The sequence below is a fragment of the Vicia villosa genome, linkage group LG7, assembly GCF_029867415.1.
Source record: "Vicia villosa cultivar HV-30 ecotype Madison, WI linkage group LG7, Vvil1.0, whole genome shotgun sequence".
Taxonomy (NCBI): domain Eukaryota; kingdom Viridiplantae; phylum Streptophyta; class Magnoliopsida; order Fabales; family Fabaceae; genus Vicia; species Vicia villosa.
In genome coordinates this window covers 76,917,517-76,929,711 of record NC_081186.1, presented here as the reverse complement: position 1 = coordinate 76,929,711, position 12,195 = coordinate 76,917,517, and the positions used below count along the sequence as shown (strand labels likewise).

General features: G+C 34.6%; 2 protein-coding genes across 5 annotated transcripts; one reads left to right on the top strand and one right to left on the bottom strand.

Annotated features, from left to right (window-relative positions):
* Positions 1-1,478: 1,478 nt before the first annotated feature.
* LOC131620888 (transmembrane 9 superfamily member 2) lies at positions 1,479-5,393 on the top strand. 2 transcript variants are annotated; one of them, XM_058892072.1, is made up of 7 exons: positions 1,479-1,905; positions 2,438-2,478; positions 2,589-3,183; positions 3,421-3,558; positions 3,664-3,820; positions 4,162-4,646; positions 4,962-5,393. In XM_058892072.1, the coding sequence occupies exons 1-7, from the start codon at positions 1,748-1,750 to the stop codon at positions 5,179-5,181; spliced, it is 1,794 nt and encodes a 597-aa protein (XP_058748055.1). In that variant the 5' UTR covers positions 1,479-1,747; the 3' UTR covers positions 5,182-5,393. The 2 variants fall into 2 exon arrangements, with proteins under 2 accessions (XP_058748055.1, XP_058748054.1); XM_058892071.1 differs by having other exon boundaries at positions 2,438-2,490.
* A 372-nt stretch (positions 5,394-5,765) lies between these two features.
* LOC131620890 (pre-mRNA splicing factor SR-like 1) lies at positions 5,766-11,228 on the bottom strand. Of its 3 annotated transcripts, none has more exons than XM_058892074.1 (6): positions 11,078-11,228; positions 10,337-10,696; positions 8,973-9,053; positions 8,096-8,167; positions 7,787-7,860; positions 6,746-6,927 (listed from the first exon to the last, which is right to left on the bottom strand). In XM_058892074.1, exons 2-6 carry the CDS (start codon positions 10,622-10,624, stop codon positions 6,885-6,887), a joined length of 558 nt encoding a protein of 185 aa, XP_058748057.1. In that variant the 5' UTR covers positions 10,625-10,696; positions 11,078-11,228; the 3' UTR covers positions 6,746-6,884. The 3 variants fall into 3 exon arrangements, with proteins under 3 accessions (XP_058748056.1, XP_058748057.1, XP_058748058.1); XM_058892075.1 differs by having other exon boundaries at positions 6,790-6,927; positions 7,787-7,874; XM_058892073.1 differs by lacking the exon at positions 7,787-7,860 and having other exon boundaries at positions 5,766-6,927.
* Between the last annotated feature and the right edge of the window lie 967 nt (positions 11,229-12,195).

The following is a 12,195-nucleotide window of genomic DNA, read 5'->3' as shown; positions in this document are numbered from 1 at the left end:
ATTTTAAATAAATTTTACTATTCTAATAATAATATGTTAATTATGGTGTTTATTTGATATTGGCAAACTAAAAATTTATTATTTATTTAATTTTTTAAATAGAAAAAAATATTAGTCTTTATTTATACCAAATATTAACATAAGAAAAATATTAGTCTTTATTAATACCAAATATTAATATAATAAATAAAAAAATAATTATGATTAGATTCTCTATTTATGGAATTTTTAAATATTAAGTCTAATGAAAAAAATTCTGTAAGATGCTCTCTATATGGAATAAAGAAATCTGAAGCGTTAATTAAATCAGAAGGTTAATATCATTAGTTCTCGTTTCTCACAATAAATATCAGTTCTCACCGGATACGCTCCCTATATATATATATATATATATATATATATATATATATATATATATATATATATATACACACGAACAATTTTTGTCAATATTCTTTTTAGATTGTAAAATCAATCACCTTAAAAACTACATCAAGAGAACCACATTTTTATGTATGATTTTTTGAATTCTTCATAAAAAAGTCATCGTCTATAAAAAATAAAAAATATCAAAGAGAAATGATATGAAAGCATATTAATCATCAATACATGTTTTCGATGTTTGACCACTTTTACTTGAAACGACTTTGAGAATTTTCTATACTACCGTAAAACTTTTAGTCTCCCGCCCTATTAGTAGAAAAATTTCAGTCAAATCTATATGTAGGTATAGATGGCAAATTGGGTATGACAGTTTGGCATGTTTGTTTTGCCAAAACTTTTGTGCGGGATGGTTCAAGGTTTTAGCCTTACACCCTATGATGTGCTCGTCCCGCCCACCCTATTTTTTTGCAGACCCAAGTATTAACTTAATTAGTTTGTTTTTTAGGCTTAAAATGTGCAATACACGCGGCCCGCTTTGCCCTCGTTTTTTTTGCAGGCTGGAACAAGGTTTTAGGCTGGTACCCTTAACAATGTCTTTTTCGTCTCGCCCTGTGTTTTGGCAGATTTTTGTGGGACAAATATAAACGGGACATACATGTCTGCTTGTCACCCTTATACACAAGTATGTTTCTCTCTTACGAATCGTACATGAAACATCTTTTTGTTAAGAAATGTGGTTGATCCCTACTCAATCATATAAAACCGACTAGTAGGGTGAAAATTGTCCCACTTATAAGAACATGTTCAAGTCAATATATTATCGGATATAGGATTCTTAATACACTCTCTCACGATTAAGAGTAAACACTTAAAATATTGAAATAAATGGTTGGTTATTCGATAGCGGAAACCTGATAGCGGATATTCTATTTAATCATACTATATTGAACCATATTTTACTTATAAAGACCGACTGCTCTTTTAACACTTTTAATTAATTAAGATAAGTGTCAATCACGTAAGTGTCAAGGAAAAAAAACAAGTATTGTGGGGCGGTATAAATAGTAGGAACCTTAACATTAATTTATGAAATAGAATTTGTTTTTGTCAGAAGAGGACACGTACTTGTCATCATTCAACACCATTCACGAAGACGATTCCTTTTCAACTCTACACAAAAATCATTCATTTCCATTTCAACAAGTGCGTGCAAATTCAAATCTTCGCAATTTTCTTTTCATTTTCTTTAAACCAACTGTCGTGGAAATTCCTTCTTCTCATGCACTCATCTTCCTCAAAACCATAGAATCAAGAACAAACAATTACCATTGCACTTTCATTCTCTGTATGTGGGTTTGTGTTTATGGAAAAGTCAACGATATGTTTGGTTAGTACCATTGTGATTCTTTGTTGTTTCTCCTGCATAAACTACGTCACATCTGATGCATCAGATCATCGTTACAAAGAAGGTGATTCTGTGCCCTTTTATGCCAACAAGGCCGGACCCTTTCATAATCCCAGGTTAGATTTTCAATATTTTCACTTTTTCATATACCCTTTTAAAATATATTTCGATCCCAATGCTCCTCAAATTATAATCTAAATAAAAATTATAAATTTGGCCTGTCTCATTATGAGGTGGAGATGAGTGTGTCTAAGTGATTGTTTGAAATTATTTACTGTAAATTTGACAGAATCACAACAGACCGGAATGCTTTTAGCAAAAGTTACACTTTCGAACTTTAACAAAATTACAATGTCATTGAGATGTCACGGGTTGGAACCTGCCCCTGCAATCTGATGACCAGCATAACTACCAATTAAGCTGGCTTAATGAGACGACATTTAAGTTCTTTTAATTAAGACTTATCTTGAAAATCAAGCATTACTTGTATATAAGTGTTTTCATTTCTTCTTTTGCTGAAAGCCTTTGAATTTATGAACTTTGCATTTTTATAGTGTAATGTATGTATTAATTTTTAATGCACTATCATGAATTTCTTCTTAATTGGTTTAATGTATTGTGATTTTCGTGAATTTTTTGATGCTGCAGTGAGACATACAGATATTTTGATCTTCCCTTTTGCTCACCAGGTTTGTTTGATGGTATTATTATTTTCACTTCTCACGCCAAATTTTCTATTATAGTCTTTGTTTTAGTTTACTAATTACTCTTTATACATTCGAAAATTTGTTGGCTGCAGCTAATGTGGAAGAAAAGAAAGAAGATCTTGGTGAAGTTTTGAATGGAGATAGATTAGTTGTTGCTCCTTACAAACTTGATTTCTTGATTAATAAGAAACCTGAGAGCATCTGCAAGAAGATACTAACAAGAAAAGAGGTTGATCAATTCAGACATGCTGTTTTGAAGGACTATTTTTATCAAATGTACTATGATGATTTGCCGATTTGGGGTTTCCTTGGAAGATTTGAAACTAAAGAAAAAGATGATGATGGTGACTCAAATGAGGCCACGATTTATCTTTTTAGGCATGTTCATTTTGAGATTCTATACAATAACGATCGTATCATCGATGTTTTTGTTAGAAATGATCCGAATGCTGTTGTGGATTTGACAGAAGATAGAGAGGTAAATATCGATTTCACATATTCTGTCAAATGGACTGAAACAGATATTCCGTTCGAGAAAAGGTTGGAGAAATATTCACAGACATCTTCGCTCTCACATCATTTGGAAGTCCATTGGTTTTCGATTATTAACTCTTGTGTTACTGTTCTTCTCTTGACTGGATTCCTTGCCATGATTCTCATGCGTGTACTTAAGAATGATTTTGTCAAGTAAGAATCTTCTTATTTCTTGATCTCACCAGCATTGTTCTAAATTGCGGATAGGCTGCAAACTTTGACATTGCATCAAAATGCAAGCAAATGCGCTAGTTTTGGATCTGCAATGACCTCTGAAAACTTTCTATCGCAGCCGCATTTGCAATTTAGAAGTTTTTTTCATGAATTTAGAGCTAAGAACATTTTCGTTTGCCGAACTTATTTCATCTACATATGCAAATATTATGATAGGTTTACTCCTGATGAAGAGGCGCTTGACGATCAAGAGGAGAGTGGATGGAAGTATATCCATGGCGATGTTTTTAGATATCCAAGATTCAAGGCTTTGTTTGCAGCAGCACATGGAATAGGCTCTCAGTTATTTACACTGTGAGTGAGTTACCTTCTAAAAGTACTGATCATATAAAAGTGTTTGTTTACTCATTTTTCACGTCTTGGCCTTTCGTGACTATATTACTCCGCTTCCATTTTCAGTGTAATCTTCATCTTTATGCTTGCTCTAGTCGGTGTTTTCTATCCATACAACAGGGGAGCTTTGTTTACTGCATTGGTTGTCATATATGCACTAACATCCGGTATTGCCGGTTATTCTGCAGCTTCCTTCTATTACAAGATTGAAGGGAAAAATTGGGTAAAGTACTCGCCTTTTACTACTTATCTAGATTCCCTGGACCTATAGATTCACAACAATCAATAACTCGTGCACGCAGTCACTAGAGTCTATTGATCTAAGTTATTGGATAAAGATCAGAGGACTCATATGGTGACTACGGTAAATCGAGATTTCAAAATCTCAATTGTCTGATCTTCATCAACAGTCGAGATCATTGACTGCAGTGACGGCTGACTGCATCAAATTCATTTCCTGTCTATTCCAAGTCATTTTTTCCTTTTAAACGATTGAAAGAATACAACATCGAAAACAAACCTAAGTGGATTACACTTCTAAAGTACTGGTATGTTGCATTTCAGGTGAAAATTTTGGTGTTAACCGGAAGTCTTTTCTCTGGGCCGTTGTTTTTAACATTCAGCTTTCTTAACACTGTTGCTGTTGCGTATAACTCCACTGCAGCGCTACCCATTGGAACAATTATGGTTATATTCCTCATATGGACTCTTGTAACCTCGCCTTTATTGGTATTGGGAGGGATTGCTGGTAAGAATAGCCAATCAGAGTTTCTAGCGCCGTGTCCAACCAACAAGTATCCTAGGGAGATTCCTCAACTACCTTGGTACCGTACAACTCTCGCTCAGATGGCTATGGCTGGTTTTTTGCCATTCAGTGCCATTTACATTGAACTCTACTACATATTTTCTAGTGTTTGGGGTCATCAGATTTATACCATATACAGCATTTTGTTCATTGTTTTCATCATTCTATTGATTGTCACTGCTTTTGTTAATGTGGCTTTGACATACTTTCAACTTGCTGCTGAGGATCATGAATGGTGGTGGAGGTATGTATATGATGTAACCTTGAGTACTCTCCCTATACTAGACGGATATCGATCCTCTTCTACCTTGGTCATTAGGGGTTGGCCGTTTTATTCATCTAACGGTTGAAAGTATTGATCTCATTATCGTTGGATGAATCCAATGGACAACCTCTAAGAAGTAGAGGTATAAGAGGATCCGGACTCTCAATGGGTCAATATAACAGAATAAAAAGGGAAAATTACTGTCAAAACTATAGATGTGCATTCTTAGGCTACACATTGATGTAAATCATGTTCCTACATTTTCTAACTTGGTTATTTTTTACATGATATTAGGTCTTTCCTTTGTGGTGGATCAACCGGCTTGTTCATATATTCCTACTGCGTCTTTTTCTACCATGCAAGATCAGATATGTATGGTTTCATGCAAACCTCTTTCTTTTTTGGCTACATGGCTTGCATTTGCTATGGTTTCTTTCTCATGCTTGGCACTGTCGGTTTCCGAGCTTCTTTAATCTTTGTCAGACACATATACCGTTCCATCAAGTGCGAATAGCCTAGAAGAAGCTCACTGAAAAGAAAAAAAATCAGACCCTTTGTTTTACAATGTGCAGTGTAATACAACAACTTAACATCTAGTTGCAGATGGTTTACTAAAGAATAGCAGGGGAATGCAATTGCATACCAAATGTATACAGTCTGATAGAAATGTATCATGATAGTGAACTCGCAATTTTTCTTTTTGAAATTATAGAAGAGCTTTTAACATTACATATTCACATAGCTACAACTACGGTTTCGGCAATAAATTATTTGCTTCTCCAATGATGAAAAAGCTAGTTCAGAAATCTATTATTTAATTTTAGTGTGGGTTTATAAATTTCATGTATTGTTTCAAAAAAACAATTGGGCAGAGAAAAAATTAAGCCAAATAGAAGAGAAAGTGGGATGCAAGTTCACTTAAATGAAGTTCATTTAAGGATCATTTTATGGTTGCTTATAAAATTTTGATAATGACTTAAAATGTACATTAAAGAAGAATAATAGTTTTGAAAATAAATATGAACACAATCCATCCATCATTAAAAGCTTGAACTCATGAAGCATGGAAGCAACTTTCTAAGGATCAATTCAACAACATTGGTTAAGTCTATATAATAACTTGGTTTCAACTGAACAATAGAAGCATGGTACAACAGGTCTCCACAGAATGATCATTAAGTCTAAAATTGCAATTACAAAGCAGGAAATTCAATGTAACATAAATAAATTTTAGTATACATCATCTATATATGCTAATATAGATAGCATCATCAACCTATAACTTATGTCAACAAAGTGATAATAAAAGGCGATGAAAAGTCAATATCCAATATGATTTTCTCAATGAAAAAGCTTTCCAACATCCGGTACAAGCATTATGTGATATCAGTCAATACTTCCAAGAAGAGCCACCAAGTCTAATAACCTCTTCGCCGCCATTATTCCTTCTAGGAATTCTTTCCATGTTGGCATCTCCTTTACTATCGCCTAAATCACCATACAAATCTTTAAGTTTAGCTAGATTACTTGATGCAGAAGTCTTCTTACTTACATCTCTAGGTGGACTAGAACGCGAGTCATATCGTGCGGTTCCAACTTGGCTCTGACTTCGGCTCCTGCTCCTACTTCTACTTCGACTCCTACTTCGATAATGCCTACTACCATTGCCAATGCTGCTGTCGTAATCCCGGCTACTTTCTCTCTCTGCGTACTTAGACCTCTTATCATAATCATAACTCCTCTCTCTGTCCCTCTCCCTCCTGGTTCTGTCTCTCTCGTGATCCCTATCCCGGTCCCGATCCCTGTATCTTTCAGCATCTCGGTCCTTGTTCCTATTTCGGTCATAATATCTGTCCCTGTCGCGTTCCCTGTCCCTTTCACGTTCCCGGTCCCTTTCCCGGTCCCTGGAGCGTGACCGCTCCCTGTCTCTATCCCTTTCAGGATATTCACGGCTCTGACTGCGGCGATTACTGGGAGATCGTCTTATGTCATCAGTGCCATTTTTTTCATGAGGAGGTACTGTACGACGAATGGGTGAAGAATCCCTTGTGGAGGCTCGATGTGGCGCACGCTGACCAAAAGAGACTGAAAGGGCAGCTTTCACAGAAGGTGGTCTACGAGCAGTGTCGTCAGATCCATGACGGGTGGTTTCCCCTGTTGTACCACAGTGTGTAGTAGGGAGCTTCAACTTTTCAAGATTTGCCACAACCTGACGCATTACAGGAACTGGGATGCGGGGAAAAAGTGTGTCGAAGTAGTACTGCACCAGCAGAGCAAAATCATCAGAAAGTTTAGCAAAATTCAATTTACCATGAAAAAGGGTAAAAACAATGGAGCATTAAACTTTGTCAATGATGACATTTAAGCATAAAAAATCCATAGAACACAAAAATGACAACTGCCAGAAGAGACCATTACCACTTAACTCTTAAGTAACTGTAAGCATTAATACAAATATCAAATACAAAGGAAAATAAGAAAGGATGGATAAAACAAGCATGTGTACATGACCTGGCAACATAAACTGGACCAAAATTCACAAGACAAAAAAAAAAGCATTTAAAATTCTCTCCAGAATCTAATCTTGCATATGAAAAGATAATCAATTTTTTCAGTTCTTGAACTTGTTCCTTCCTTATTTAAACCAATAACATCAAAAAATGAATCATTAATAGTTCAGCAACTCCCCTATGCCCAGGAAAAATGTTTTAGGGAACTATATGTCAAATGATTGTAGAAAAAACCAGATGCATGAAAAAAAAAAAGACACTGATGACTTGTTTTAATCTAAAAACAGTCTCCTATGGTCTTTCCATCTAATTTTATCTCTTTTCTCAGTCTCCCATAGACTAACAACTAGATCACTCCAGTTCAGGTTTCCAACATTAGTGTCCCGTTCGAGTTTTGACCAGGACAACACAAGTTATATGCTAAAGCAGATATATGATTAAATACTCAGTTTTTTCCGGAAACCTCTGCAGTGATTTGACAAATAAGATAAGAAAAAGACGCTGTTAAAAAAAAAAAAAGGAAGATTCTTGTGAACTAGTATACTAATGAGAAATTACTGGTAAGTGTAAAAAGGTTTATGTCCAAAGATCTTGAAAGTCTGAAAGCACCTCATACTGTTACTCCAAAAAATGTGAAGATGAGGAACATATCTGCATTTGCATTCTTGTGATGCACCTGCATTCTGGTAGTAGAGCTCTGAAGATAGAATTCTCAATTTAACTAGTCAAATACTTGAGTCAAATGATTAATTTCCTAGCCTTGTAAGTCATTATTACATTTAAAAATCTTTATATCAAGGGGTCAGGGTATAGTGTATGACATTATGATGTAAATGCATTTGATTGTCTACAATCAAAACTAGAGCATGAGCCCAAAGAACTTAAACAAGAAAGCATACTCTCGTATAGATAACGAACCTGTCCAAGGAGCAAATCACGGATATATACACCCATCGTAGTCATCCGTCCATTAGATCCAGGAGAAAACTCCTGAAATACAGCACCATAATTTAATGACTAATAATAAACATATTACCTAAGAGTGTCTTTAAAGGCTATCCCCAGATAGATAATAAAGCAAGAAAATTAACGCAAAATAGCTATATTTCATAGAAAAGGACCATATAGCCACAAAGCATATGATAAATACCAAAACCTTGATACATTTGGCTAAAAAGCATATCATGCGGGGAAACATGTTTGACAAAATGTACTACTTGCATAGCTCCACAAGCAAAGGTATAAACAATTGTTACACAAGTAGAAAATAGAATGTTATTCAAGAAGTTTGACATCCAGGCATCACCACCTTGATCAGAACCCTCATAGACAAAATCAAACTTGTTACATGAGGAATGTGTAATTGCAACAAAAAGAAACAGACATACAGTTTGAATAAATATAGAAAAAAGTAGAAACAGAATTACTCCCCCCATCTCTATTTATAAGACCTACTTTTCATATATTCTTATCCCTTATTCAAACTTTCACATGCATAATAATTTTGTTAAAATAATACCCCAAATTTAATTTACAATTGAAAAACATAAATTCATTTTCTCTCTTATGATATCAATAATTATTGGGGTGATTAAGAAAAAGTAACAAATATTTTTTACAAATTTATTGCTATAGCTACGCCTACAACCGTGAATTTTGCAAGCGAGGCTTATAACAAAGGACAGAGAGTAGTAGAATAAAGTAAGAAGAAAAAGATGGTAGCACAAGAGCTTAATAAACAAAATCGGATGATAGACATTCAAAAGCTATAGATATCATAATCATTACCCCGTACCTCATCATCTTTTGCATATGGCTCAAACCAGTTCCACAGAGTCTTCGGATCAGCATAATATCTCAGATAGAGAAATCCAACCTTTTAACAATATAAGGAATTAATGCAGATCACAAGATAAATGGGTAGGGAGAAAACAATAAGAATAATGACACATGCTTAAAAACTAAAATAAAAAAGGTGAAACATCTGTGTAAGCAATAAAGCATAACCTCTATTTTGATGCCAATCAGGTTGTAACTGTTAGAATATTATAAAATATCTTATAGTATCTTTTATTTTAATTCAGAGTATCTCTTTGTATCTTATAATATTCAAACAGGAACTAAATCATCTTTTGCCTCATTAAACAAAACTTGAGATCAAGATAAAGGTATACATGATGCATAGCATTTCCTAACTTAATGAAAATTAGAAGTGACAGAAAAGAGATGGAATTTGATTAATAACAATGCATAAATTTACAACACCCAATAGAGTAAAATGTACCAAGTTGTGGTATAACAGACATGGGTTTTTTTACAACGGATAAACTAAAACTAAAATAAACAGTAAACTGGAGGCCTAAATATCTGAAATATCATTATCAAACACAAAAAAGCATGTATATTGTTGGACCAAGCACCAAACACAGTGCACACATATAGAGTAATTAAATAATCAACTTAAAATTCAGCCGGGTACTACAGACAACCCGAAGCAAATGCAGATTGAATAAGAAATAGGATATGGGAAAGTTGAAGCAACAGCTACATTCTCCAAAATAACAACCATGAGCCACGGCTGATAGCAGCCATAGGTGTACAGATTGAGTAGAAGGGTCAAATGAAAGACAGAAGAGACCCTGAAGCTTGTGTCTTAAGATTTCGTCAAGAGGGGATCAATTACTAACTTTACAGAAACGGGCAACATCAACTCTTCATGCAATGATCTCACCAAATCATGTTCTTATAAGTGATTAAGATCATAGCAGCAAGCAAAAATCATGTAAGTGTAACTATCTATCTTGTGACACTGACAATTCAACAAAATCCACAACACACTAGTCTAAGCACAAACTCAGTTATCATGTTTCAAGATATATTATACAGCAAAGAAGAAAATACTATATAATAAATCAAATTGTCTCAGGTGTACTAATCTTCCCTTGATATACAGGATGGCTAATTATTAAGTTAAGTGTAAATTCAGAAGTTCCTAAACATACAAAATAGTGGGGGGAAATTCATACACAAACTAACATAAATAACATGCACAAAGCCACAAACAAACCCACCCTAGTGAATACACAACGATTTCAGCACTTAAATATATATGTAAAAACAAAGAGAAGTCAGATATCATTGTTAGAAACATCTACATACCGCTCTTATGTAAGGGGAATCAGGATGTTTCAGCAGGCCATGCATCTGCTTGACAGTAAGCTTCATAGTGAAAAACTTGAAAAGCAGACAGAAAGCAGTCGAAGGACCGCGACAGTTCCCGGTCATCCAAGGCTCCACATGATCAACTTGATTGTATATCTCATCAATAACTTCATGGTACGTTTTCAACCGATAAAGCTCTTTGAAGTAATCAGATGACATGATATTCATGCAAAGGACTTTCTCTAGCAAGGACTCAATCGGCCTGCCAGAAGTCTGTAACTCCATGATGAGTCACAATGTCTAATCTATCACTCACTCCAACAGTTACAATTTCTAAATATTATCACAACCTTGTTCCTACAATAAACGAGAAAACAGAACAGTGAAAATTCAAAACAACAATAAGGGCCAATTGAAGAAACATAGTTTTTCCCCTTTTGCTTAAATTTCAGAACTTGTACCAGTAATTCCATAAATAATTTGCTGAACAATAAAAAAAATGAAATCAACTACTTAAAGAAACTATCTTTATCATGTAAATCAAAATAAATAAAAAAAAGTAGAAAGATGCAAGAGCAGGGGATTGTGAAAAACCCTAAAACGGAACAAGAAAAAAATGGGAAAAAAAAACCTTTTTTATGGGAAATTGGAATTCGAAATTGGGTAGAAATTGAGATTTAGGAGATTCGGGAAAAGAAAGAAGCAAGAAGGAGTTGGAAAATAGAGAAAAATACGCACCAATTGGAGAAAGAAAAGAGAAGGTTGGAGCAGGATGATGAACCCTAGCTAGCTTTTGGTTCCGAGGCTTAGGTTTGGTTTGGGTAACCAAAAGGAACGCAACGCGTATGAGAAGAGAGAATATTACAATTGCACGGTGTCTCAAACCCGATTCGGTCATATCCGATATTTATTTACAATTTTACAATATCAATTATATTAGTTTCATTTTTATTTTTCACTAATATCCTTAAGATTTTTTTTAATGGATCTTCTCTTACCATTAATTAAAAGTAATTTTGTAAAATTCTTTAAAATATCTTTTTTTTGGGTTATTAATAATAAGAGTGTTTTCGCCTAAAAGAAGAACTAACTAACTTTAAAAAAAATACTTCTTAAAGCATAAGTAATTAATAATTCAATAAAAAAATAGGAACAGCTTCTCGAAACATCGTAATATGCATGTTAATCATTCTCTATACGTAAAGTCCGCTCTCACATCCTCAAACCACTTCACGTGGTTTTGAATTTACTTAAGTAAATCATACCCTTCCATTCCTCTAAACTCCCCCAACTTCTAAAACTTTAACCACCGTCTACGAATCCACACACACTTCCACTATCCGCCACCCAAGTTCTTTCAACAACTTGAAACCTTTCGAAACTCCCCACAACTCTGCTCGTAAAACATTACAATTCCCCACATTTATATAAAAGTCACATTTGCAATTACCACTCTTATCTTGGATGATGCCTCCATAACCTGCTCCTATATTATCTTTATTGGCTCCATTTGTATTCAACTTGAGCCAACCGTCTTTAAGGGGATCCCAACGCACTACAATCTCATTTCTCTATCTTTCTGCAACACTTGTGTTAATACGCGCTGCATCATAATCCTTTAGCCTATCGTGCACATAACTAGCAAGAAAAGGGAGTCTCTCGTAATGATCTTCATGCATCTCCTTGTTTTTCCATCCCCGTAGACTATGGCATCCCATGGCCCGGGTTCTAGTCCAATCACTCAAGTGACAAAGATTCAAAACTATCCATTCATTGAGATCTACAATATAGAATTCCATCATGATACCAAGTGGAACAATATTCCTCCAAAGCTTATTGACTTTTATACAATCTCT

Excerpts from the sequence above, each read along its gene's own strand:
- LOC131620888 (XM_058892071.1), top strand. The coding sequence starts at position 1,748 with ATGGAAAAGTCAACGATATGTTTGGTTAGTACCATTGTGATTCTTTGT. Across the intron at positions 1,906-2,437 it reads GGACCCTTTCATAATCCCAG|TGAGACATACAGATATTTTG; the intron begins GTTAGATTTTCA and ends TTGATGCTGCAG. Across the intron at positions 3,184-3,420 it reads CTTAAGAATGATTTTGTCAA|GTTTACTCCTGATGAAGAGG; the intron begins GTAAGAATCTTC and ends ATATTATGATAG.
- LOC131620890 (XM_058892073.1), bottom strand. The coding sequence starts at position 10,624 with ATGGAGTTACAGACTTCTGGCAGGCCGATTGAGTCCTTGCTAGAGAAA. Across the intron at positions 9,054-10,336 it reads ATTCCCCTTACATAAGAGCG|GTTGGATTTCTCTATCTGAG; the intron begins GTATGTAGATGT and ends TATTGTTAAAAG. Across the intron at positions 6,928-8,095 it reads GTGATTTGCTCCTTGGACAG|TACTACTTCGACACACTTTT; the intron begins GTTCGTTATCTA and ends CTGCTGGTGCAG.